General features: G+C 46.2%; 9 protein-coding genes across 9 annotated transcripts; 5 read left to right on the top strand and 4 right to left on the bottom strand.

The window, feature by feature from the left end:
- Positions 1 to 864: 864 nt before the first annotated feature.
- M430DRAFT_17373 (hypothetical protein) lies at positions 865 to 2,289 on the bottom strand (the record flags this gene model as incomplete). Its single annotated transcript, XM_024863661.1, has 1 exon — positions 865 to 2,289. The coding sequence occupies one exon, from the start codon at positions 2,287 to 2,289 to the stop codon at positions 865 to 867; it is 1,425 nt and encodes a 474-aa protein (XP_024723497.1).
- Positions 2,290 to 2,429: 140 nt separating this feature from the next.
- Positions 2,430 to 3,334, top strand: M430DRAFT_40622 (hypothetical protein; the record flags this gene model as incomplete). The annotated part of the gene is made up of 2 exons (XM_024867413.1): positions 2,430 to 2,450; positions 2,522 to 3,334. The coding sequence occupies 2 exons, from the start codon at positions 2,430 to 2,432 to the stop codon at positions 3,332 to 3,334; spliced, it is 834 nt and encodes a 277-aa protein (XP_024723496.1).
- A 183-nt stretch (positions 3,335 to 3,517) lies between these two features.
- On the bottom strand, positions 3,518 to 4,175 carry M430DRAFT_17371 (hypothetical protein; the record flags this gene model as incomplete). Its single annotated transcript, XM_024863659.1, has 2 exons — positions 3,518 to 3,541; positions 3,609 to 4,175. The coding sequence occupies 2 exons, from the start codon at positions 4,173 to 4,175 to the stop codon at positions 3,518 to 3,520; spliced, it is 591 nt and encodes a 196-aa protein (XP_024723495.1).
- Positions 4,176 to 5,398: 1,223 nt separating this feature from the next.
- M430DRAFT_17370 (glycoside hydrolase family 18 protein) lies at positions 5,399 to 6,485 on the top strand (the record flags this gene model as incomplete). Its single annotated transcript, XM_024863656.1, has 2 exons — positions 5,399 to 5,575; positions 5,631 to 6,485. The coding sequence occupies 2 exons, from the start codon at positions 5,399 to 5,401 to the stop codon at positions 6,483 to 6,485; spliced, it is 1,032 nt and encodes a 343-aa protein (XP_024723494.1).
- A 659-nt stretch (positions 6,486 to 7,144) lies between these two features.
- M430DRAFT_117655 (hypothetical protein) lies at positions 7,145 to 9,359 on the bottom strand. Its single transcript, XM_024861678.1, has 3 exons — positions 8,877 to 9,359; positions 8,211 to 8,820; positions 7,145 to 8,153 (listed from the first exon to the last, which is right to left on the bottom strand). Exons 1-3 carry the CDS (start codon positions 9,030 to 9,032, stop codon positions 7,252 to 7,254), a joined length of 1,668 nt encoding a protein of 555 aa, XP_024723493.1. The 5' UTR covers positions 9,033 to 9,359; the 3' UTR covers positions 7,145 to 7,251.
- Positions 9,360 to 10,009: 650 nt separating this feature from the next.
- On the top strand, positions 10,010 to 13,270 carry M430DRAFT_65054 (hypothetical protein). Its single transcript, XM_024869146.1, has 4 exons — positions 10,010 to 10,143; positions 10,197 to 10,537; positions 10,595 to 11,102; positions 11,152 to 13,270. The coding sequence occupies exons 1-4, from the start codon at positions 10,082 to 10,084 to the stop codon at positions 13,235 to 13,237; spliced, it is 2,997 nt and encodes a 998-aa protein (XP_024723492.1). The 5' UTR covers positions 10,010 to 10,081; the 3' UTR covers positions 13,238 to 13,270.
- A 4-nt stretch (positions 13,271 to 13,274) lies between these two features.
- Positions 13,275 to 14,374, bottom strand: M430DRAFT_136392 (hypothetical protein). Its single transcript, XM_024862462.1, has 3 exons — positions 14,236 to 14,374; positions 13,947 to 14,170; positions 13,275 to 13,885 (listed from the first exon to the last, which is right to left on the bottom strand). Exons 1-3 carry the CDS (start codon positions 14,267 to 14,269, stop codon positions 13,487 to 13,489), a joined length of 657 nt encoding a protein of 218 aa, XP_024723491.1. The 5' UTR covers positions 14,270 to 14,374; the 3' UTR covers positions 13,275 to 13,486.
- An 881-nt stretch (positions 14,375 to 15,255) lies between these two features.
- On the top strand, positions 15,256 to 17,217 carry M430DRAFT_217261 (hypothetical protein). The gene is made up of 4 exons (XM_024864562.1): positions 15,256 to 15,584; positions 15,646 to 16,704; positions 16,762 to 16,948; positions 17,027 to 17,217. The coding sequence occupies exons 1-3, from the start codon at positions 15,434 to 15,436 to the stop codon at positions 16,785 to 16,787; spliced, it is 1,236 nt and encodes a 411-aa protein (XP_024723490.1). The 5' UTR covers positions 15,256 to 15,433; the 3' UTR covers positions 16,788 to 16,948; positions 17,027 to 17,217.
- Positions 16,861 to 17,877, top strand: M430DRAFT_97651 (hypothetical protein; the record flags this gene model as incomplete). Its single annotated transcript, XM_024870059.1, has 2 exons — positions 16,861 to 16,948; positions 17,027 to 17,877. The coding sequence occupies 2 exons, from the start codon at positions 16,861 to 16,863 to the stop codon at positions 17,875 to 17,877; spliced, it is 939 nt and encodes a 312-aa protein (XP_024723489.1).
- Positions 17,878 to 22,850: the final 4,973 nt, after the last annotated feature.

The following is a 22,850-nucleotide window of genomic DNA, read 5'->3' as shown; positions in this document are numbered from 1 at the left end:
TGGGGCTTAGGCGCATACAAAGTCAGTCAGACAGATAGTCAGTATTCAGATCCATTGATCAGAGAATGAAATCATAGTCTGCACACTCTAGCCAGGTGGTTCTGAATGTGCGTCTCTGTAGAAAGCCAAGCTTCATTTGCTTACATTTAAGCAACTTATGTAGCACCGAGCTTCAAATTTATCTAGTAATTGATTCGCCGTTAGTAATTCTGTATTACTCATTACCTGGAACTGATTCTTGTATCATTAATTCCATTGCTTGCAGAATGGAATTGATGATATTGTCGATGGACACACTTAGTCTACTTCATGATAAAATGGATTCTTAACAAGTAGAGTGGGAACCTGCCGTGAGTATTCGCAGTAATAAGAGGATGGTTTTGGGTGAGGTTGAGGTGGCAGAAGATGGCTTCAAGATTTAAGGTACGAGATTGTTATAGAAAACGGGGCCCTTCAGACACCCAAGTAGCTACTGCGGTTGCTGGGTCTGGATCTCTCACTTGGTGGATTGCATGGTTGGCTATCAAGCCAAGTGAGCTTCGAGCGAGTGCAAGTGCAAGCGCGAGGGGTTGCAAGTCGTGACACAACGCACTTTCGAGGATATATTTGGCATCGGTATATGAAGTCCAAATTGTATGCAGGGTACTCAATATGATGAGCAGAAGACTCTGATACTATAAATGCCAAGGAAAGATTTCAATGATTGTCCTTTTTTCCCACGCGCCAAACAATAAAACCAACCCTCTACGCCATGCTGCAATTTTGTAAAGTAAAGACTGTAAAACCAGAGTGCAATCGCTATACGGAACGACAACCATAACTCCATATTCCTGAAACTATCATCAAATTCCCAAGCCCCATACTTTATAGACCCACAAATGCGACTACCCCAATCACTAACAAAGCCACGAAAGGTAGGTTGACAGCCTCAACTGCTGAACCAGTGGCAGATGATTCCGCGGCCCGAATTCGAAGCACAGTATTGTCTGAAGAACTGTTCGAAGTGGCACTCGAACTGGTAGAATTGTCAACGCTTGGGGAGCTGCTGTTCAGTTTTCCACTGGGTGCGATTAACAGGGTCTTGGGCTCATTTTCGGATGCTCCTGCGTTATCCCAGGTCCTTGTAGGAGCTGACGAGCTACTGCTTGAGGTTACTGCAGCCGCTGATGAGTTATCTGAACTTCCGGTAGGCGTTTGTAAAGCACTTGTTGATCCGCTGGGAGATGATGAAGGAACGGAAGCCTGACTGCTAAGAGCTATGGTTCCAGTAGGCGTAATGATGACGGGCATAGCTATTGATCCACTAAAGATTCCAGAGGGTAAAGATCCCAAGCTTGTGGACGAGCTGGATGCCGTTGACGTAGCTACATCAGACGAGCTCGGGGAAGTAACCGGACCACCAGAGGAGGAGGCAGCTTGAGATGGTGTAGTACCCGATGTACTTATAGACGAGTTCCATCCCGAGGAAGAGTTGGAGCCTGGAAAGCCAGATCCCGAGCCAGTATAAGATGAACTAGAAAATAGTCCAGTAGGCATTGCCATTTCAGATGAGATAAGAGCGCTATTTGGATAAGAAAGCGGAGAAGGCCCAGGGGAGTTGGATGCAGTAGGCATCGCCGTATTTGTCCCTTCTAGAGGAGAGTCGGAATCAGTGGGCGTTGGAGAGCTTGTTGATTGAGACCCTGATTGCGAGCTAGGTTGGGAATTTGTCTGATCATCAGTTTCATCACCGGATTGATCATCAGTCTGAGAATCGGATTGTGAGCTTGGCTGTGAGCTGGGTTGTGAGCTGGGTTGTGAGCTGGGTTGTGAGCTGGGTTGTGAGCTGGGTTGTGAGCTGGGTTGTGAGCTGGGTTGTGAAGTTGGTTGTGGGTTTGACTGAGTATAGGATCCCGTAGACGCAGGAGTACCAGGGCTTGTAAATGCGTTGAGAGAGCCGGATCCAGAAGGCGCTGCAATGTCAGACCCATCGGTGGAAAAGCCGGAGCTCGCAGGCATCGTACTGTTAAGCGCACCTTGAGAGCCGCTGGGACCCTCATCACCGGACTGATCGTCAGGCTGGGAATCGGATTGTGAGCTAGGTTGTGAGTTAGGTTGTGAGTTAGGTTGTGAGCTAGGCTGTGAGCTAGGCTGTGAGCTAGGCTGTGAGCTAGGCTGTGAGCTTGGTTGAGAGTTGAGCCCTGTGAACCCCGCAGGGGTGCCAGAGGACGTTGTTGCGCCGAAAGAGCCGGATCCAGAAGGCGCTGCGATGTCAGACCCATCGGTGGAAGAACCGGAGGTCATAGGCATCGTGCGGCCAGGCGCATCTTGAGAGCCACTGGGACTCTCAAAGGCTGCGGAGCCAGTGGGCGCGGCGGATTCTGGAAGTCCTATAACCGAGTCAGATAGAGAGTTTGCAGTGGGTACAGCAGCATCGGGCGCACCCATTAATGAATTTGGAATATCAGAAGGTACTGACCCTGTAGGCATTGCAGGATCAGGTGAACCGGATCCCGACGGCTGCTGTTGAGCTGAATCTGAGCCACCAGAAGTCGCAGAACTCCCTGCAGAGCTAGAAGAGCTGGACTCCGAGTCTGTCTCTGAGGCTGAGCTTGAAGAGCTTGAAGAGCTTGAACTTGAGGACCCTGAACTCGAGCCTGAATCAGGGGGAGGTGAGGCTGAGCTTGAACCTGAGCTTGAACCTGAGCTTGAACCTGAGCTTGAACCTGAGCTTGAGCCTGAGCTTGAGCCTGAGCTGGAACCCGAGCTGGAACCCGAGCTGGAACCCGAGCCGGAACCCGAGCCGGAACCTGAGCTTGACGGACCTGGGCCTGACGGAGGTGCACCTGAGGGGGCTGCGCCTGACGGCGGTGAACCTGAGGGAGCCGAGCCTGAGCTTGAACCTGCGCTTGAACCTGAGCTTGAACCTGAGCTGGAACCTGAGCTTGACGGACCTGGGCCTGACGGAGGAGCACCTGAGGGAGCTGAGCCTGAGCTTGAACCTGAGCTAGAACCTGAGCTAGAACCTGAGCCTGGCGGAGCTGAGCCTGACGGAGGTGAGCCTGACGGAGGTGAGCCTGACGGAGGAGCACCTGACGGAGCTGCACCTGACGGAGCTGCACCTGACGGAGCTGCACCTGAGGGAGCTGAGCCTGAGCTTGAGCCTGAGCTAGAACCTGGGCCGGATCCAGAAATTGCAGAACTACCTGCAGAGCTAGAAGAGCTGGACTCCGAGTCTGTCTCTGAGGCTGAGCTTGAAGAGCTTGAAGAGCTTGAACTTGAGGACCCTGAACTCGAGCCTGAATCAGGAGGTGAGCCTGAGGGGGGTGAGCCTGGGCGAGGTGAACCTGGGTGAGGTGAACCTGGGTGAGATGAACCTGGGTGAGGTGAGCCTGAGTGAGGTGAACCTGAGCCGGGTCCAGAACCAGATGCTCCGGAAGCGGAAACAGCATTAACCGGCATCAATTCCCCGTTGACGCAGGAATACATCGAAGGGATGTAACAGGCAAGCCCGCAAGCTTGCGTTGGCTGCCCATTCTCAATCGGACATAGCAGGGAATCGCTATAACAGACATACTATTTACTATCAGTACTAGTCATTAATATCATCAAAACCTTCGGGTTCTTACTTTAGAAGGAGTGTAGTATTGAGAGCCACATAGCTGTAGTCCGGATGAGGTAAATGGGCCACTGGCACCGCCAGATCCTCCTGTGTTGGGTAAGCCCGGTCCTGGTGTTCCTGAGTTAGACGGCGTTGAAGCTGGTAAGCTAGGAGAGCTATCACTATCGCCAGAGGCCTGAGATGGTGAAGAGCTCGAAGCGTCGGCACCGCCAGTGCTGCTACTTCCCGGTGGTGTTGAAGGTGGTGTGTCAGAGTCACCGTCATCCCCCGGTTGTGTTCCATTATTTGGTGAAGCCGCAGTGCCCTTGAGAGAGGCCGGTTTGCCAGCGCCTTTGTGGCTAGCAGCTGAACTCGGAGAAGGCGAGGCCAACAAACTACCGCCCGAGGGTGAAGGTACATCGGCGTTGCCGCTTGCAACACCCGTTGGTATCGCCTCTAACGCAGTCAGTGCATCCGCGCCTGGGGCCTCAGAAGCTTGTCTATTATATAAACGAATGGGTTCCGCCACCACCAAGTTGGAAAGCAAAAGGGCGACAAGGGCAGAGCGTAAGGTTAATCGTGAGTCGAATGCCATCTTCATGCATGCAGTGAAGAAACAGACGGAGGATATGATTGTAGGTAAAGAGAGAGGTGATCAGAGATGATCATGTAGATAAAGAGTAAGGAGAGAGAGAAAATGACATTGCCAAGGCATGTTTATAAGAACGAATGGTGAGAAGGAATGGACAGTTGGGACGGGGAGATTGGGAGATGATGGGATGAACGGATTTCAGAGCTGCCAATGGCAACAAGGTTTAGGATTTTCCTCACTCAAGTTGGAATCCATGGCCATGGCCCAGAGCCTCATACGTCGTCATCATTGTGTCAAAGAGCTCGACAAATCCGCATCGTCGTCAGCTGCTTTGCTATGGAGGAATAAACCTTTTGCCAGTTGAAGGTATAAGGGTGTGGCTGAGGCGATCCGCTTGGAGTCGCAGGCTCGCGAATGTTGTGTTCCGTGGAGATCCAACTTCCCACGGGAATATATGACGACGCGGCCACCAACATAATCTGTAAAGTAACATGATGGATTCCAACACTTCTACTTTGATGATTCACGTGGGAGTGGAGGATCCTGAATATTATGAAGATGGGAGAAAGATGCGGAATGCGTCGGAATTGATCGTGTTATTCAAGCGAAGGAGCCACTTAGCGAGCAAGGCCGAAAATAGATTCTCGAGCTGTAAGATTGAAGTCCTAACCGGCGATCTGGAAGTCAGCTTGGACAAGTTGACCTTAGAATATAACCTAAAGAGTGTCGAAACATCTTATCATATCAGTATCATCTCATGCCTCGTCGTAAGTGCAGTCACGTGATATTACACGTGATTCCATCCCCAGGACTGCCAGTCCTTACCTATGGCACGCAACGAACAAGAGAGATATCCTGAGCTATATTGGTAGACCACTCCTCAGGATCTAAGATCCAGGAATCTCTCGGCGTTTCTGGTTTTGTGCACATGATATGCCCAACATGGCGCGAAGCTTGAAATCCTTCCCTACACGCAACTTATTCTGCTGCTATGCCAACAGAAAAGATGAAAGGGGGTTGCTTCTCTGTCGAGGTCCTGAGCTGAAAAAAGACTGAGTGAGGCGTAGCTGGCACAGAATCTTATATAGAGTCTCCAGTCGTTGTCGAAGAGACGCCGGAGACCTTATATACAGCACGAGGCTATTAATAAGCTGCCCCCGCCAACTTCAGCCTCGCGTTTCCTGGCCGTCCTCACCACGACCTTCACAACAACTTCTTCCATTCCAATGCCTCCCATCTCCCTCCCTCCGACCCCACGACTCGTCATATACTATCAGACTCTGCACAATCCAGATGGCACTCCCTGCTCCATTCTTCCCATCATAACCCAACCTGGCATTGCCGTTAGTCATGTCAACCTCGCAGCAATCCACCTCAACGACCCTCCTGGGAACATAACCCTTGTTCGTGCCTCTTCCCCACGCCCCCGTCAATCACTCTTTGCTAATTGACCCGGAGAACGACCATGTCCCCTCACATCCCCGCTACCACACGCTCTGGGCCGAGCTCCGCGTCCTCCAAGCCTCCGGCATCAAGGTCATAGGCATGCTCGGCGGCGCCGCCAAGGGCTCTTTCACACGACTCGATCTCGACGATTCGACATTCGAAGAATACTATATCCCTCTGCGCGACATGATACGGGAGCGCGGGCTCGATGGCTTGGATTTGGATGTCGAGGAACCCATGACGCTCGCTGGGGTGATCCGTCTCATCGATCGATTGAAGAGCGATTTCGGGAGCGCCTTCATCATCACTTTAGCACCTGTTGCTGCGGCCCTGATGTCTGATAATCCGAAGCATAATCTCAGCGGATTCAGCTATGAGGCGTTGGAGGTCATGCGAGGGTCGCAGATCGCGTGGTATAACACCCAGTTTTACTGTGGCTGGGGAGACGTGAGCAAGCCGGACGGATATGATTATATGATTGCTCGTGGCTGGCCGGCGCAGAAGATCGTCGTCGGAATGGTTACAAATCCGGGGAACGGGAGTGGATGGGTGCCGTTTGAGATTGTACAGGAGGTCCTGCTTACGTTGAAGGCCAGGCATCCGGGGTTTGGCGGCGTAATGGGCTGGGAATATTTTAATAGTCTGCCTGGAGACAGGGAAAGACCTTGGGAATGGGCGGCATTCATGACGAGGATCGTTAGAGGGCGGTTACCTGCTGCGACAGAGGCCCCAGTGGCTACAAGCAACGGTGCTGCAGAAGAGAAGCCGAACCCGTTCCTGCTTGCTGATGGAGATGCAAAGGCCAAGAGTGAGGCTCCCTTACCCGCCGAGTTTGATTATTACACCGACGGCAGTCTCGAGGAATGAGGAAGGGATCTCATTTGACACTGTCAATACTTCTGAACTACAGTCTCTTACATGTCCGCGTAGGAACGAGTCGATTCAAATGCCGTCGAAGTCTTCAAGGCAAGTGCCAGGTAAGCTGATAGCAGCTTCGAGGGGGGCATGTTAAACATGAGAAGACTATGGGAATAATTCAGGAGGTTATATGCCCTCTCAATTACCATGTTTTACGTTATGAGATATGTTGCGGTTATATGCAGGAATGTTATAATAATTATATGAATCAGCCTCTCAAGGCCCAAGCTTCTTCACACAGTTGTTGTAAGGTCATATATGCAACTCATCCCATCTCAAATGTTTCAGCGAGTCCCACTTTCTTCTTCACCCCTACACAGCACATGACTAGTCCTTCTTCTCACGAGGTATTATTCCCATCATCATCATCATCATATACTCTCCTATCGCTCAAAATACCAATCCATTCCGAGACAAGAAAGGGGGGGGGGGGTTGGTTCGGCTAATTTGCTATTTGGACATTACGTCCCCGCCCTCGTCCAAGGGACGTGGGTCCGGGACTGGATTGAAGCGGCAGCTCCAAAGTTTTATTAGGAATCGTACTGTTTTCTTGCGTGTATTTCCAGAGCTTTTGGGCTGGCGTTTCAAGAGCGGGTAAAACAACAAGAGCGAATGATTGAAGTTGCTAGTTGTATTAATTGTGAAGTTTACTGGTGTTTCATCATGTCATAAATCCCTATCTCTTGCTAATTCTCACCGCTAATCAATTAATCACTCATGATATAGTAGTAATTTTCGTATCCGCCTCTTTTCTTTCACTGTCAACCTCCTCCAAGCCCTCACCATCATCTCTCCATTCCCTCAATCCCAACTTCTGCGCTTCGGCAGCTGTGAAGGTACCGAAATAATCCGCCTCATCCACATCGCCCAATCCTCGGGGCGGATCCAGCTTATTCAGGATGAAGTAGGCAACGAAGCTGATAGCGAAGCCGAGCGGGAAAGCCAGGTAGTACAATTCCTGCAGTTCTTTCTTGACGATAATGCTAGGCGTCACGGCGTTGATGAAGCCTGGCATTTGCGTCGCCCAGCCGACCACCCACGCCACGTAGGACCGGTAGTTCACGCCTTTGAAATAATAGTAGATGCCTTCCTTGTGCGGGTCATACAGGTCTGAGAGCTTGATGCGACGCTTGCAGATCAGCCAGTAGTGGCAGATCTGGATGCCGCACATGGGGCCGAGGAAGACAGAGTAGGCGGACATGACGTTGATGAAGGTGCCGGCGCTGCTTAAAAGCTCCCAGGGACACATGGCGATGGAGATTATCAGGCCGATGTAGGCGCCGCGGCGGATGTTGATGAATTTGGGGAAGAGCCCGCAGAGATCCATGCCGGTGGAGAAGGAGTTGTCGATGGTGTTGATGGCGAGTTGGCAGACTACGAGGCCTACGCCAGCAAAGAAGGCAGCGGCGCGGGTTCCGGAGGAGTAGGAATCACTCAGCCATTGTAGGATGATGTCGGGCGGGTTCCAGATTGCTTGGCCGTAGAGCTTCTGCGTTGCTGAACTCGTCAGGCAGCCGAACAGCGGCATGATGGTGCCGAAGCTTAGGATCGAGAACCATTGTCCGAATACTTGATCACCTGGATGGCGAGCAAATCGAGAATAATCTGGTTGGTTGGCTTTGCGCATACCATTAGTATTAGATTCGAAGAGGACGGACAGGAAAGATGGCTTACTGAGTCCAACAGCTATAGACCCAATCACAGTCGTCACTCCTTTCACAATTGCCCAACCCAGCTCGGCGCCTGTCGAAGCAGTTGCAGGAGCGGACAGAAGTGGCCCTGCACCACGCGCCGCTGCCAAAGCCCATATCATGATGCTAGTCAGCGTGACCAGAGAAATAGCGTTCATGATCATGAAGACACGCTTTGTTTTCTCCGGCGGCATATACAGCATTGGAATGGTAACCAGATTATACACCACCCATCCGATAAACTGCGTCGTGGTCATGTTCGCGCTCTCGGGGAAGTGATTCTTCATATGATGGAAGGAGGGGAACATGGCGTCGAGAACTGCGGTAATGCAGAGCCCGCCGGTCCACGATTGCACCGAGAACCACACAAGGCCGAGAAGAATTCGCTGCACGAGTGCTAGGTACGAGCCGTACACACCCCAGATCACACGCGCGTACACTGGGTAGCCGATATGCCATTCAGCACCTACGTAGCCGTTGAAAATAGCCACTCCTGAAATGATGATTTTGCCAATGATGGTGGCAATCATGGCTTGCCAGACTGAGAGCCCGACTGCCACAAGGGAAGAGCCGACTTGCCAGTTACTGAGGCACTATCCATATCCCTCTAGTCAGCAGTGGGCGCAATATCAAGAGTAAGAAAACGTACGATCTGATTGATTGCCCAGAAAGAAATAAATGCCAACTGTCCCCAATGCCTTCGCGAAGGAGGCATGGGACGGATATCATCGTTGATCCATCGGGAGGCCGAGGTCCCTTTCGTGGTAGGGACCTGAAGAAAGTTCACCAACCTCGCGGCCTTCATCTTTCAACCGTCTGTAGGGGAACAGTTGGAGAAGAGATCGGGTCTTCGGGACGACTATCCAAAATAATAGACGGGTTTCATCATATATTCTATTCAAAGCTGATGGTGTCCAACCTTGAGATGTAACGACGCGTCGTCCCCATTTTTTGATAAGAGATGAACATCCGTATATTCCACCATGTCATAGCAGTGACAGCGGTAAAGTTATCTGTTTCCGGCCAAAAATGCGATAGACGAGATCTTATCGTACAGACTTCAAATGAAGGTGCAGGTTCTCACAGGGAGGGATCTGCAAGACCGTGTAGGATTCGACGAGTGTGATTCTGCCCCCCGGTCCCTGACTCGAGAACACCCCCGAGCTCTGATGGACATTATTCGTATATGGAGAGTTTTCGGAAGATATAACTCCCGTTGAGCTCTTCATGGTGGTCAGCTATCCGAGTTATGCTCCGCCATGCATCCTGAAAAGGACGTTCTGGACAATCGCCAAGGATGTTGATAGTCTCGACGAAGAAGATAGGTTCAGATAAGTCTCCACAACGACAGATCGGAGACCACGACCGAGTCCATACCCCGCCGGCCGTTGATCGAGCTGAATTCGCGGAGAGGTCAATATCAATCTGATTCTTTGACACAATACTCTCCGCGTTGTTTTATCACGATGCCTCGGCTGCGATAGAAGTCAGGGGCAAATAGGCATTTTGACGAATCTGCCGATCTCACACCACCCCATTCTTGAATCCCTCCACTCTCAAACGACATCAACAACATCAGTCCGCAGACATGCCATTGGATGTTATTGCGTCGAAGAGTGCGGAGAATTCCACAATCCCTCGCCAAGGATAATGTCCGGCGGGTAGAGACGATAGATGGGGTCGCGGATCTCCGCTTTTGATACGCGGTATGTCTTGTGGAATGGCTTGATATATCTTCATTCTCTGGCTGTTGCCCTCTTGCATACCTATCCTACGGTGTATTATCTCTCTTCAATTTGGATTTGTCCTGTACTTACTGCAATCTTTATCTACCTTAGGTAAAGCACTCACAAGATGGGCAGTTTGGCTGTGCAGAAGACGCTGCGTATCGGTGTCGACGTTGGAGGGACGAACACGTGACTTCCCCCTGGCCACATTGGTTTTGGATAAGTTGCTGATCATATTCAAGTGATGCCGTGGTACTTGACCCTTCATTATCCAGTACGCCAGAACGAGGCGTCCTTGCACAGCACAAGACACCGACGACGAGCCCTAATGTCACGGACGGCATTGAAGCTGCTGTCCGCATTGTGCTGGAGCAATCCGCAATCGACAGGAATAGAATTGCGTGTCTTACAATTGGGACTACGCATTTCGTGAATGCAATCGTGGAGCATGATGCTCGGCGATTGTCGAAGGTGGCCATCATGCGGCTGTCAAAAAGCTTCACCAAGGAGATCCCCCCCTTCTCCGATTTCCCGCCTGCTTTGAAGAAGATTATGAATGGGTATTACTGCTTCGTTTCTGGTGGTAAGATTACTCCACGTACTACAAGGTGAACCACACAGTTTAAGAGGAAATATCTAGGTCTCCATATCGATGGCTCCGAAGAAGCTCCCATTGTTGAAGCTGAAGTCGTAGAGCAATGCAAGAAGATCAAAGAGCTGGGCATCGACGCCATTGTTGTCTCTGGTGTCTTCTCCCCCATTGATGAGCACTTCAAGCAAGAAGAGCACGTGCGTAAGATCATCCAGCGCGAGCTTCCCGGCGTCGATATCGTCTGCTCTTCCGAAGTCTCCAACATCGGATTCCTGGAACGTGAAAACGCCTCGATATTGAACGCCTCGATCCTGAAGTTTGCTAGAAAGACCATCAGAGGGTTCAGAGCAGCAATGAAGAGATTGGATCTGCATTGTGCGCTCTACTTGACTCAGAATGATGGGACTCTGATCGATGCTCCATCTGCTGCGAGTCTGCCAATTCGGACATTCTCGAGCGGGCCGACGAACTCGATGCGCGGTGCTGCATATCTCGGTCTCGCTGACTTCGAAGGAAAGAAGACTTCCACCATTGTGGTAGATGTGGGAGGTACCACGTGAGTATGATTCCAGGGGTGAGCAGGCTCGTTACTCACATGGCTTTAGGACTGATGTCGGCGTGTTGCTGCCCTCCGGATTCCCTCGTCAAGCTTCGGCCTACGTTACTGTAGCAGGAGTCAAGATCAACTTTTCAATGCCTCATGTCGAATCCATCGGACTGGGAGGAGGTTCGATTGTTCGAATCAACGGCGAAAGTGTGACTGTAGGACCCGACTCTGTGGGCCATTATTTGACCACCAAGGCCAAGGTCTTCGGCGGTGATGTTCTTACCGCTACGGACATCGCAGTCGCAGCCGGTGAGCCGATTGGTGATTCCAGCAAGGTCGCAGATTTGACTCCCTCTTCAATTTCTGCTGCACAAGCTAGGATCAGGACTCTCGTGGATCGGGTCGTAGATATGATGAAGACGTCCCCCGAACCTCTTCCAGTCCTTCTGGTCGGAGGTGGATCGGTCATTGCCCCGAAGGAAATCGATGGCGTGTCCGAAGTCATCCAACCCCCTTTCCATTCAGTTGCCAATGCTGTCGGTGCAGCAATTTCGAAAGTCGGAGGCACGATTGATATGATCCAAAGCACTGCAGAGCAGACAATTGCACAGATCGTTGAGAAAGCAAAGGCAATGGCAATTGAGCGTGCGGTCGCCGCTGGTGCAAGCCGTGAGACGGTCATGTTGGCAGAGGTAGACGCCATGCCACTGCAATATGTTGCAAACCAAGTCCGTGTCATTGCACGGGCCGTTGGAGAGTTTTCCCCTGACGCCTTCTCGGGCCAAGATGCGGCCGCGAGCTTAGATGCAGAAGAGGAGGAAACATATGCTGAGGAATCAGCAAAAGAATCCAAAGCCGGAGTTGAAGATGCGACTCCCATTATCGACGTCGACACATACAAGCCGACCGTCATCAACAACCCCAAGACGGGGCATCCCGAATGGTTCGTCTCAGAAACTGATGTCGAATGGCTCGCAGATGGATGCTATGTCCTCGGGTGTGCAGGCGGCGGCTCTCCATTCTCAGAATACATCAAGCTGCGAGACATGATACGCGCCGGGTACACCATGCGGATCATTGATTCCAGCGCTCTGAAAGAAGATGATCTGATCTACTGGGGCGGTCACATGGGCTCTCCCGCCGTATCGAACGAGCGGCTCTCGGCCAACGAAACCTACGACGCGATGATCGAGCTGATGGAATACTACAAGCACGAGTCCTTCGACGTAGCGATGAGTCTCGAGATCGGCGGTGCTAATGGCCTACAGCCTCTGCTCGTCGGGAGCTCGCGCTTCTTCGACCGGCCCACCATCGACGCAGACTGGATGGGCCGCGCGTATCCGACCTACTGGCAGACGACGCTCTGCGTCTACGAGACAGGGCAGCTGGTTCCGTGCGCCATCGCGTCCGGCGATGGGAAATCCATCCTGATGACTAAGACCACCAACGACGAGATCGTAGACCGCGCGTTGCGTGCCTCCTGCGCGGAGATGGGCAGCCGTGTCGGAATGGCGGCTAAGCCGACGACCAAGGAGAGGGTGGTCAAGTACTCTGTGCTCAACACGATGAGTCTTGCATGGCGCATTGGGAGGTGCATAGCTCGGGCCAAGGCACATAACACGACAAGCTCGATCGCGGAGCAGATGATTGAGGAAGTTGGGGGGCCGGAAACGGCGAAGGTGCTGTTCAGGGGGAAGATCATTGGGGTGGAGCGGCGGTTGTGGAAAGGGCATTCATATGGCGAGATCACAATCCAGCAGATTGCGGATGAGGAGCAGGAGAGCTCGAGTGGGCTCAGAAAGACGGTGGCAGAGGGGGGGGTGCTCAAGATCCCGTTCAAGAATGAGAATATCTATGCTAAGCATGTGAAGGATGATGGGACCGAGGAGTATGTGGCGATGGTTCCGGATCTGATCGCGGTGCTGGATACGCAGAGTGGGAAGGCTTTGGGTGTTCCGGAATATAGGTATGGAGTTATGGTTACGGTGCTCGGTATTACGTGTAGTCCCCGGTGGAGCGATACCCCCAAGGGGCTGGAGATTGGGGGCCCGGCTGCTATGGGTTATGATGATGTGGTGTATAAGCCACTGGGGAAGTATGTTGAGCCGAAGAGCGTGGTTTTAGAATATGCGCCTAAGCCGTAGATTAGATAGCTTCGTCTTCAAATCAAGTATGTGACAAGAAAGATATGCTTCTAGCACTAGTAACAAATCAACGTGATGTTTCCGGGAGGGGTTGGGATAAGACGCTGAACTGAATGTATCATTCTTCTTCCTGGTCAGACAAGGATATCACAACTACCTCCCCAGACCGAACAAAACGAGCAAATCCCAGAAAAGAAATTCGAACAATCCCTCCCAAACTCCACCAAATCCCCCGCCAAAAGAAACAACTCAATTGCAGAGTGCCGGACACTTTCCCACCCACTCCTCACTATCCAACTGGTCCAAAACCCAAGCCGCCGCACTCTTCCGGCTCAAAAACAGACCATCCTTGCCACTCCCCGTAAACGTAGCCGTGACATGTTTCGCGTCCCCGTTATCCAAGAACGGGAGACGGATCAGCGTCCACTTAAGCTTCGCCGGGTCCTGGCTCGTCACCTGGGCGCCGATACCCTGGATCTCGTGATAGGCGGAGCCGCCGATTAGTCGGATTAATCCTACGACAGCTCTCCACTTCAAGCCGCCTTGGTCCTCGGGCGCGGTGTAGGAACAGGTCGCGGTTATGATGGCGCGCTGATAGTTGTGGGAGATTAGGAGGGGGAGGAGGAGTTTGAGACTGTCTGATACGGGCTGTGCTTTTGGTGTTAGAGAGGTGGGAATTTCAATTAGATGCAAGATCAAGGTGACGTACGGTTCCTGTCGAGCCAAAGGTAGGTCCAGCAAAAGAAACAAAAACAGTCGCGCCGGAGGCAACGGCCTGCTTCAGCTTTTCTTCGTCTGATAATTGGCCTTCGACGATGCTGACCTTCTCGTGACTTTTGATGTTTTCGGGTACCTTGGATGGGTTCCGGACATAGAGAGTTAACTGGTGACCGGCCTCTAGAGCTGCATTGCTAAAATCAATCCCCGTCTGGCCTGCAGGTAGGCTGTCAGTTCAGTATGTTATATCACGTGAGGAATTCTCATATTTGGCTGGTTACCTGTCGCCCCTAGAACGAGAATACGGGAGGTCATGGCTCTCAACACCTGCAATTGGGTAGGACCGAGATAACTGGAGACGGGGTATTCGTATGTGAAGATTCCAATCCAGAGAATTTACGAAGATGAAGCTGAAGAAGTTGATGTGAATGAGGTTCTGGGAGAGATGTAGAAAGTGATGCTTTGTGCGGGGAGCTGCTGACAAATCAACTGTTGTTAATCCGGATAGGCAATATCCCGCGTTCCGAGGTGGTATACAATGATAGTAATAATGTACTACTGTAATGGAAGTATAAGATAAGGTAATGCGACAGTAATAACGCCGTATCTGGGCAATTGCGTCATTTCCAGGTTGTTAAGGGATTAAGCAAATTAGAGCCGCCTCTCGCTAGGTAAGGTAAGTAGGTAAGTACCTTAGTGCTCCAGGCTATACAATTAACCTTAAACATCTTTAATCTTCTAGTACCTTAGATAAGTACCTAGATAAGATCTTATCCAAATAGCGGGGTCCACGTCCGCATCTTGCTCCGTCTTCAGAGACATAAAGTCGCATTTTGACTTTCTGTCTCTCATTTCCTTCATTCGCTAGATGCTTGAAGCTCTTGGCTGTATCCAGAGCTTCTAGCGATTGCTCGAGATATCCGCCCTCAACATCATTGTTCAAGCTTGACATGAAAAATTGAGACCTGAACAATCCTAATGAAGACTTGACACAGACTCCTCTCCTAAATTAGACTCTTCTAGCCTCACGTGCCCAATCAAATCCGTGAGTAGGTACCTTAGGTAGCATATGCTCGGTACGTCCCCCCTACGTCTGTCTAAACCCCCGTTGTCATGGAGCATGGCATGTGACCTCGCTTATATCATGTATATAGCAACGTCTGATAGCTTAACCAATCCACAGACTTAACACAACGATCAAGGATCAAGGATCCGTCTTGCGGGCCAAACCTATGTGGCTATGCCGCATGTTCAATTCGCGGAGAGGGCTGGCCAATCGTGAATAGGATTAGTCATGGCTGGACTTTCTCAATATGCTATAAATACGTTCTCCTGCAACAGCCCTCATTTCGCGCCCGATCCCCAGCCTTGCCTTTTTGTCCAAGGAATATTCAACGGATCTTCATTTCTCGATACGGCTGCAATTGATTATATCTTTCCGGACTATTAGCAGCAATAGTCGGACCCTATCGTGTCGTAATGAGCGCATCGCCTTCAGATGCCGACGACTGGGAAGGGAGGTTGGGTGTGCCAGCCTTGTCGGCGGATAGTTCGTCGACGAACAATAAGCGTGGGAGGGACGATCTAGGAAACAACGCTCTGATGATAGATGGCAGGGTTGATGAACTAGGTTCGCATACTTTTACGCAAGTCCTCTGTGTAATTTCTGACTTGCTGCGTTTCTGTTATAGGGCAGACTCAACTTGAGGGCTCACACTCGGGGACATCGAAACGCAAGAGATATGTCCCTTCCTCTTCAACCGCGCAGTATCAGATATTTCATGAAGTCATATGCCACAGGGGCGGTTTTCATGTCAAGCATGAAAAATTAGCCCATTATCTGGATTCACCGAAGCTTTTTGCAGGGGACAGTAAAGGTAATGTCCTCCGAGGCAAGGAACGGGTAGTCATCGAAGACTATATGGAAGGTCGCTCTGACATCGCCTTCATCGTTTACCGACTATATGACTGCAATTCGTACCATGATGAGGTAGAGGATGATTTCGATCGCCTACCAATGCCACCGATCGATCCCGACGTCATCTCTCGGCTCAAAGCATATTTCTTCTCTCTCAGAGTAGAGGGCCAGAATGCGAAGCCTGTCGGGGAAACTATCCAGATCGAATCTCCAAACTTGACTAGGGCTATTTCAGAGGCAGAGGCAGCGATTGGACGTACGCTAGTCGACTTTGGTCCGAGTACCAACACACATCTAATAGCCCCGTATCTCCCATTCTATCATACTAGAGAGATATTGAACAAGCTTGTATCTGATTGCGACACTAGTGGTCGAGATTATCTCGCCCTGTTGTTCAACTTCATGGCAATCTCTTGTGGCCAGGAATGGTCAGCTGCAGACGCCGTATTGAAAAATGGAATGATTGAAGAAACTCACCTTTCAAAGCTTTTCCGCCCTGGAGACGTGGTAGTTGAAATGGTAGATTCTCAGCCAAGGGGTTATCAAATCGAGACGTGCACTCTTATTCCGAATTCAACTTCTCTCGAACTAAAGACCACATCTTGGACTTTTGACGAAGGCTTCAGAAAGGAAAAAATTGATCTTGACGTGTATTGGCCGCCAGGGGACGACCGCATACCCATCACGAAATTGGATATATACCCTCTGCAGTATGATACTTCCGGGCTGGAGGAGCGGTTAAGAAAGCGTGGTGAACAATTCTGGAAGTGTCGGAAGAGAGCTTTTGTGGGCTATGATTATCCCAATCCAAGGCTCGAGGTCCAACCTGTAAGTATGAACACAAACTCCAACGTAATTGAGAGAATTAGAAAGTTCACAAATAAGACAGATAGTTCCAAGGTATATGGTAGATGATGCCACATACCGAGAGTTGCATTCCAGCGATCGCGACCCGTCTGCTGACGAGGATGACCTCGGGCAAGAAGTTATGGACTCCAATAACCCTCCCGAAGACCCGTTTCTCCTGCTTCTCCCAGAAACTATACGTGGCTTCGGAATGCATGATAAGAAGTGGAGTACGTGTAAAATTAGCAGGCGCGAGTTTCCTGTTGCAATTTCAATGAGCCATGCCGGACCATACTGACATCGAATAGAGGAGCTTTCGGTTGAGCACATTCGCCCTGTCCAATGGAACAAAGATGCCTTTGAACGCCATCTCGTCCTCAAGCCACAAAAGAAAGAGCTTATAAAAGCTCTGGTCACTGTTCATATGGCTAGCAGCAGCTCCTCCACAACCGATATCATCGAAGGAAAAGGGAGAGGGCTTATCATCTTACTGCACGGTGGACCAGGCACGGGAAAAACCCTCACGGCAGAGAGCGTGGCAGAACTCGCCGAGCGGCCCCTCTATCGAGTGACATGTGGTGACATGGGAACCGACGCTGAAAGCGTTGAGAAGTACCTCAATTCCGTCTTGCACATTGGCACCATCTGGGGCTGTGTCGTTCTCCTGGACGAAGCAGACGTCTTCCTTGAAGAACGCTCACAAATGGACTTGCAGCGTAACGCACTAGTATCTGTCTTCCTCCGTGTGCTGGAATACTACGATGGCATCCTCATTCTAACATCTAATCGAGTGGGAACTTTCGATGAAGCGTTCAAGTCGCGCGTGCAGCTAGCAATGCACTACCCCTCACTAGACGAGAACGGACGTTGGGAGATCTGGCGGAACTTCGTGAACGTGCTCAAAGATGAAGGAGATAGCGTTAATTATGAAGAACTGAAGGATAAGCTTGATATATTGGCTAGGCACAAGCTCAATGGAAGACAGATCAGGAATTCGGTCAGCACAGCGAGGCAGCTTGCAAAATATCGGAAGGAGAAGCTTGCGTATAGCCATTTTGATCAGGCCATTGATGTCACGAACGAGTTTGAGGAGTATGTGCTTAAAACGCATGGGCACGACGATGAGGAATGGGCCAGGTCCCAGAGGACAAGGTATTGATGTCGAACGGGGGAATCGGACTCGATTGAAGAGTAAAGTAGGTAGGTAAGGTCTAGAGAGGCTATATATACAGAAGTGGGACCCCTTAACCGAGGGTATCATGTGACCTGAATTTTACCTGATTTCTACCTAGGTACTGTAGCGATAGGAAATGGTCACATGATATTACTACTATTTGATGGGGTTCGCTTAGCTATATATCCCTTATAGTAGTAGCACTTTTATTCTTAGAAATACAACCCACTAATAAGCAAGGACTCCTACCCTATTACATAGCGACCTAAGGAAGATTAGTAAAAATCGGTTTATCTTATTAAAGTTAGTTTTATTAGTGTATTCAAGTATAGGAAGAAGGGTTTAGTTTATAAAGAACTAGTGTCAAGAATTAAGGTAATTTTTAAGGATCAACTAGTAGTACAGTCGTACTTTCCTATACATTAGTGATCGTAGATTACTTATTACATTTCTCTTATTATTTAGTCTCTTTTTCTTCTTACCTTTTAAGTGTTATTAATGTCTAATCTATTTAAACCTACTTTAAATTTTCTAAGATCTCTTCTTCTAAAGAAAAAGGGATTATTAACAAGTATTGTAAAAGTATTAGAATTAAGCTAATTAAGACTAATAGAGAAAGAGATCGACTATTTAGTTATAAAAGTAGTAAAGCTATTAATAAGGATATTAACTACTTTACTATTAGTAACCCTTATTATAGTACTAGCTAAGTATTAAACTATTATAATGTTGATCCCTTAACTAACCTTTAGAGGAATAAAGAGAGAAGATATAAGCGAATATATTAAGGTGATTAAATACTATATAGACCTATATAAGGGAGAGAAGAGGACTAGAAGGATAAAAGTAGTCTTTAGATATAGGCTAACTAGTTAGGTAGTAGTATAGTATAAGGGTTAACCTAAGACTATAAGGACAGACTAGAAAGTATTAAAGAAGAAGTTTAAGACAAAATTTATAGTAGATAAAGAAGTAGACTTTAACTAATAATTCTTACTATAGTAACAGATCTATAACCTTAAGTAAGATAATAAAGAGACTAAAGTATAGTATTTATAACAAATTAAAAAATTAAGTAAAAAATACCTAGTATTATTAGTATTAAAGGTTACTAGACAAACATTAGGTAGGCTAAAGAATGTAGAACTTTAGTACTATATATAAAGCTATCTTTTCTAGGTAAAGAAGATTAATAAGGATAGGTAGCTAGTTAAGGATACTAAATTTAAGGATATATGTTTAGTGTTTATTATAGCTATAAGGCTAATTAAGAAGCCGAATCCCTTAGAAATTAATAAAGAAGAGCCTGTTAAAGAAACTATAGTCTCTTAGAATCAAATTAACTTTAAGCTATATTAATTATTAAAGAAGAGTCTAGAAAAGCCTAAACTATTAAAGACTATAGCTCTACTACCCTTATACTATCCTCTTAATCCTTTTTTATTAACTATACTATTTTAGTAGTAAAGATTAACTTTCTATATAAGTACCTGTTATAACTATTTAGGTTAAGGTCATATAGTATTAACGTGTCTATAGACTAGGGTTATAGAATCCTAGTATTATAAGAACAGGCAGAAGGTTAATATAATAAGAACTTAGAGAACAAGATATATAGTACTACTTATAAGATAGTAGACAGCTATATACATAGTTATAAAGGAACTATAAGAGGTTACGTAGAATTAGACGTCTTATTAATTTAACTATCTAGCTTAATAGCCTACTTAGCCTATAGTATTAGAATTATTAAAGCTAGTAGCTAAAAGGTCGTTAAAGAAATTCCTTACTATAGCTATAACACTTTATTACAAGCGACTAATATACGGCTATAGTACTAATATAGTACTAAAAGCCGCCTAAGCGCTACTTTCTAGTATACTATTAATACCTACTATACTAGTAATCTATTCTATAAATAACTAGTATACTTCTAATTAAACTTAGCTATATACTTAACTAAGAGAAAATAAGGGTAAGGGGTAAGAGGATAGACAGACTCCTCTACTAACGTTATAAACACTAACTATAGTAGGTCTCTTATAGACTAGACCTTACGTTTAGCTATACGTATCCTAAGAAATTAATCTAACATTAAGAGTTAAAGATCTAGAAGATATTAAGGCTAATAAGTCGTAAACTATACTAGATTACTAGCTATAAGAGTGTTAGTATACTCCTTAACTACTAGCTATACCGCTTTCTTTATTCCTATAACCTAACTATACTAAGCTAGGCCTAAAGAAATCTATCCTAATTAAGCTATTAGATAAGGTAGTACTTATAAGATTTAATATTAGAGAGTTTCTTTATAATACTAATATTACTCTTAAATTTAGCTAACTACTCGACTAGTTACTATAGATCTAAGCCTAATTAGTATAATACCTCTAAGCTAAAGTACTAAGTAGACGTAGTTAGCGTAAGAATCTTAATGTAATAGTAGTCATAAATAGACCTCTACCCTAGGTTATAGACAATAGGCTAGTTAATATACTAGAAACGTAGTACCTTTATATAAATACTTATATAGATAGCTAGAAGTTTGTATAGGCTCTAGTTAATAAAAGAGTAGTAGTAAAGCTAATACCTTCTTAAGTAGTATAGTAGCTAGGCTTAAAGGTCTATTAATTAGATACAAGATAGTATATAACGGTTATAGATAGTGTCACGGTTATTACGTGGAATCGCTACTTATAGCGCGTTTTATGTATATTAAATTCTATAATTGTCCTGTTTCTTAAGATATAGGCTATTTATAGGCTGTACACGCTACGCTCCTTCCTTTTTGTACGTTATGTACTATGTCCTGTACGCTATATATAGCGTTACTTACTCTACTATAACAACTCTTACTAACTAAAGAAAAAGGTAGTGTCCTTACTATACAAAAAGTAAATAAAACCGTATAAAAGTAAGTAAAAGGGTATAGACAAAGTAAATATAATTAAAAGGGTAGTTAAAATAAGTAATACGTAAGTAAAAGTAAAAATGTAGCTTAGTTAAAGTAGTCTTAGTTACGTAGTTTAAAGTCTTTATAGACTATTTAGACTATTATAACTTAAAACTGTCTGTCTTATATACTAAGTACTTATCCTTATCCTTTATAGCCTTATATTCTTATATACTTCCTCTAACGACTTTACTATCCTTATAGTAACAGTTACGCTCTTACGCTACTACTAATCTATAAGTACGTATATACTTATAGATTATGTTAACTTTACTATATAGGTTATACATTCTAATTCCGGAAAATAAGGTAGTATTAACGAATTAGCTAGGTTTTACAAAATCCTTTTTTATCTAGTCTTATTTAAAACAAAGAAACAAATTAGGTAGCTTAAAGTAAGACTACGCTTTATATCTCTTTAGTTCGTAAATAACGTTATTACTAGTTACACGGCCTTTATAATCCTTTAGGTCTTAGCGTATCTTCTAAATCTAAGCCTTAATGTCTTTTACCTTTACATTTATCTTAAGGTCTTCTAGCTTTACGTATAATTCGTTAATAGTCGTTATAGCCTTGTTACTCTTAGTAATAGCCCTATCTAACTCTTGTTTAGTACGTATAGCTACGACTCTAAAGACTTTTATAAAAGCTAGAGCGTAAGCGTATTTTAACGTTAATAGTATAAGAGTAGTCTTAGTCTAGTTAGCTTTTACTACGCGTATCTTACGTAATCTAGAGGTAGATATCGTTACTAAGTATAATCGTTGTTAGGCTAGTATAGATACTATAGTAGCTACGTCTATAGCTACTTCTTTGTCTACTTCTAGAAGTAGTATTATATAGTAGTCCTCCTTATTATAGTAATCTAGTAATAGCTCTACTACTTTAATTAGCTTTGTCTAAAAGAATAGTACTACCTTTTCTACTCTTCTTTCTAGTATATTACTTATTAAGGGAATTTTAGAGTTATTAGCTATTAGCGTAATAACTTTTCTTGTTAGCGTTAATATAAGCTAACTATACTACTTTATCTTAGTATATACTTAACTATTTAAAGCAAAATTTCCTAGCTAGAGCTTTAACCTCTCTTATACTAATATACTTGTATTTAGTACTACTACTATTACTCTACTTATAAGTATTACGTTAGCTAGAAATCTATTAGTACTTTTGTTATTATAATACTAGTAAGAGTATAGTATTAGTAGTTTTACTAGGTTATAAAGAGCCTAGGCGCGCGGGTAGTCCGGGTCTTTATTATAGTCTATTCTATGTTTCTAGGGCTAGATATACTTAGTACCTTATAGTTTACGTACTTTATCCCTTACCTTTTGTCTTATAATTAGCTAAAAGCCTATATCTACTCTAGTAGTCTAGTAGTTTACTATAACGTTAGGAACATTAGTAAGGGTACTGTCCTTATCTTTACGTTATACGTCGTCCTTACGTTTCTTAGCCAGTAGTACATCCTTTATGTCTTGTACTACTTGTTTATAGGCCGGTTAAGTATCTTTCTATACTACTTAATAGTAGGATCCGAACTTGTCTTATAGTATCGCTTAGAACTAGAACAGCGTGTTATTAGCTCTATTATAGTCCTTATTATACTTCTTTACGTTAGACATCTTGTTCTATACTAGATCAGAATATAGCTGTTAAGGTAGATTAGAGTAATGCTTGTACTTAGAATAAGCGGGACAGAAGTGTAATAGATTAAAGGGATAAGTAGGATAGATCTGTAGATTAGAGGGATAAGCAGGATAGATGTATAATAGATTAGAGTAATAGTTCTGTTGTTACTATAAAGGTAGTAGTAGATTAGAGTAGTGGTTCTGTTACTATTGTTATAGAAGTAGTAACTGTTACTATTATTATAAAAGTAGTAACAAAGGCAGTTAACATAGATTAGAATATAGTAATAAAGGCTGTTTAGAATATAAGCTAACTATAAGCAAATATATAACAAAGGTAGTAAATTTAAAGGTAAGGTAATGTTATAATAAGC

The sequence above is a fragment of the Amorphotheca resinae genome, assembly GCF_003019875.1.
Source record: "Amorphotheca resinae ATCC 22711 unplaced genomic scaffold M430scaffold_3, whole genome shotgun sequence".
NCBI lineage: Eukaryota > Fungi > Ascomycota > Leotiomycetes > Helotiales > Amorphothecaceae > Amorphotheca > Amorphotheca resinae.
Note: the sequence above shows the minus strand (reverse complement) of the source record. Positions and strands in the feature narration are given on the sequence as shown.

What these genes read in the sequence shown, in the direction of transcription:
- M430DRAFT_117655 (XM_024861678.1), bottom strand. Translation starts at nt 9,032, where the DNA reads ATGAAGGCCGCGAGGTTGGTGAACTTTCTTCAGGTCCCTACCACGAAA. An exon ending in TCTGGGCAATCAATCAGATC is followed by an intron (nt 8,821 to 8,876) that starts GTACGTTTTCTT and finishes GGATATGGATAG; the next exon opens with TGCCTCAGTAACTGGCAAGT. An exon ending in GTCTATAGCTGTTGGACTCA is followed by an intron (nt 8,154 to 8,210) that starts GTAAGCCATCTT and finishes GTATGCGCAAAG; the next exon opens with CCAACCAACCAGATTATTCT.
- M430DRAFT_65054 (XM_024869146.1), top strand. Translation starts at nt 10,082, where the DNA reads ATGGGCAGTTTGGCTGTGCAGAAGACGCTGCGTATCGGTGTCGACGTT. An exon ending in TTACTGCTTCGTTTCTGGTG is followed by an intron (nt 10,538 to 10,594) that starts GTAAGATTACTC and finishes GGAAATATCTAG; the next exon opens with GTCTCCATATCGATGGCTCC. An exon ending in GTAGATGTGGGAGGTACCAC is followed by an intron (nt 11,103 to 11,151) that starts GTGAGTATGATT and finishes ACATGGCTTTAG; the next exon opens with GACTGATGTCGGCGTGTTGC.
- M430DRAFT_136392 (XM_024862462.1), bottom strand. Translation starts at nt 14,269, where the DNA reads ATGACCTCCCGTATTCTCGTTCTAGGGGCGACAG. An exon ending in TCTCGTTCTAGGGGCGACAG is followed by an intron (nt 14,171 to 14,235) that starts GTAACCAGCCAA and finishes GCCTACCTGCAG; the next exon opens with GCCAGACGGGGATTGATTTT. An exon ending in CCTTTGGCTCGACAGGAACC is followed by an intron (nt 13,886 to 13,946) that starts GTACGTCACCTT and finishes CCAAAAGCACAG; the next exon opens with CCCGTATCAGACAGTCTCAA.
- M430DRAFT_217261 (XM_024864562.1), top strand. Translation starts at nt 15,434, where the DNA reads ATGAGCGCATCGCCTTCAGATGCCGACGACTGGGAAGGGAGGTTGGGT. An exon ending in TGGCAGGGTTGATGAACTAG is followed by an intron (nt 15,585 to 15,645) that starts GTTCGCATACTT and finishes TTTCTGTTATAG; the next exon opens with GGCAGACTCAACTTGAGGGC. An exon ending in GCTCGAGGTCCAACCTGTAA is followed by an intron (nt 16,705 to 16,761) that starts GTATGAACACAA and finishes CAAATAAGACAG; the next exon opens with ATAGTTCCAAGGTATATGGT.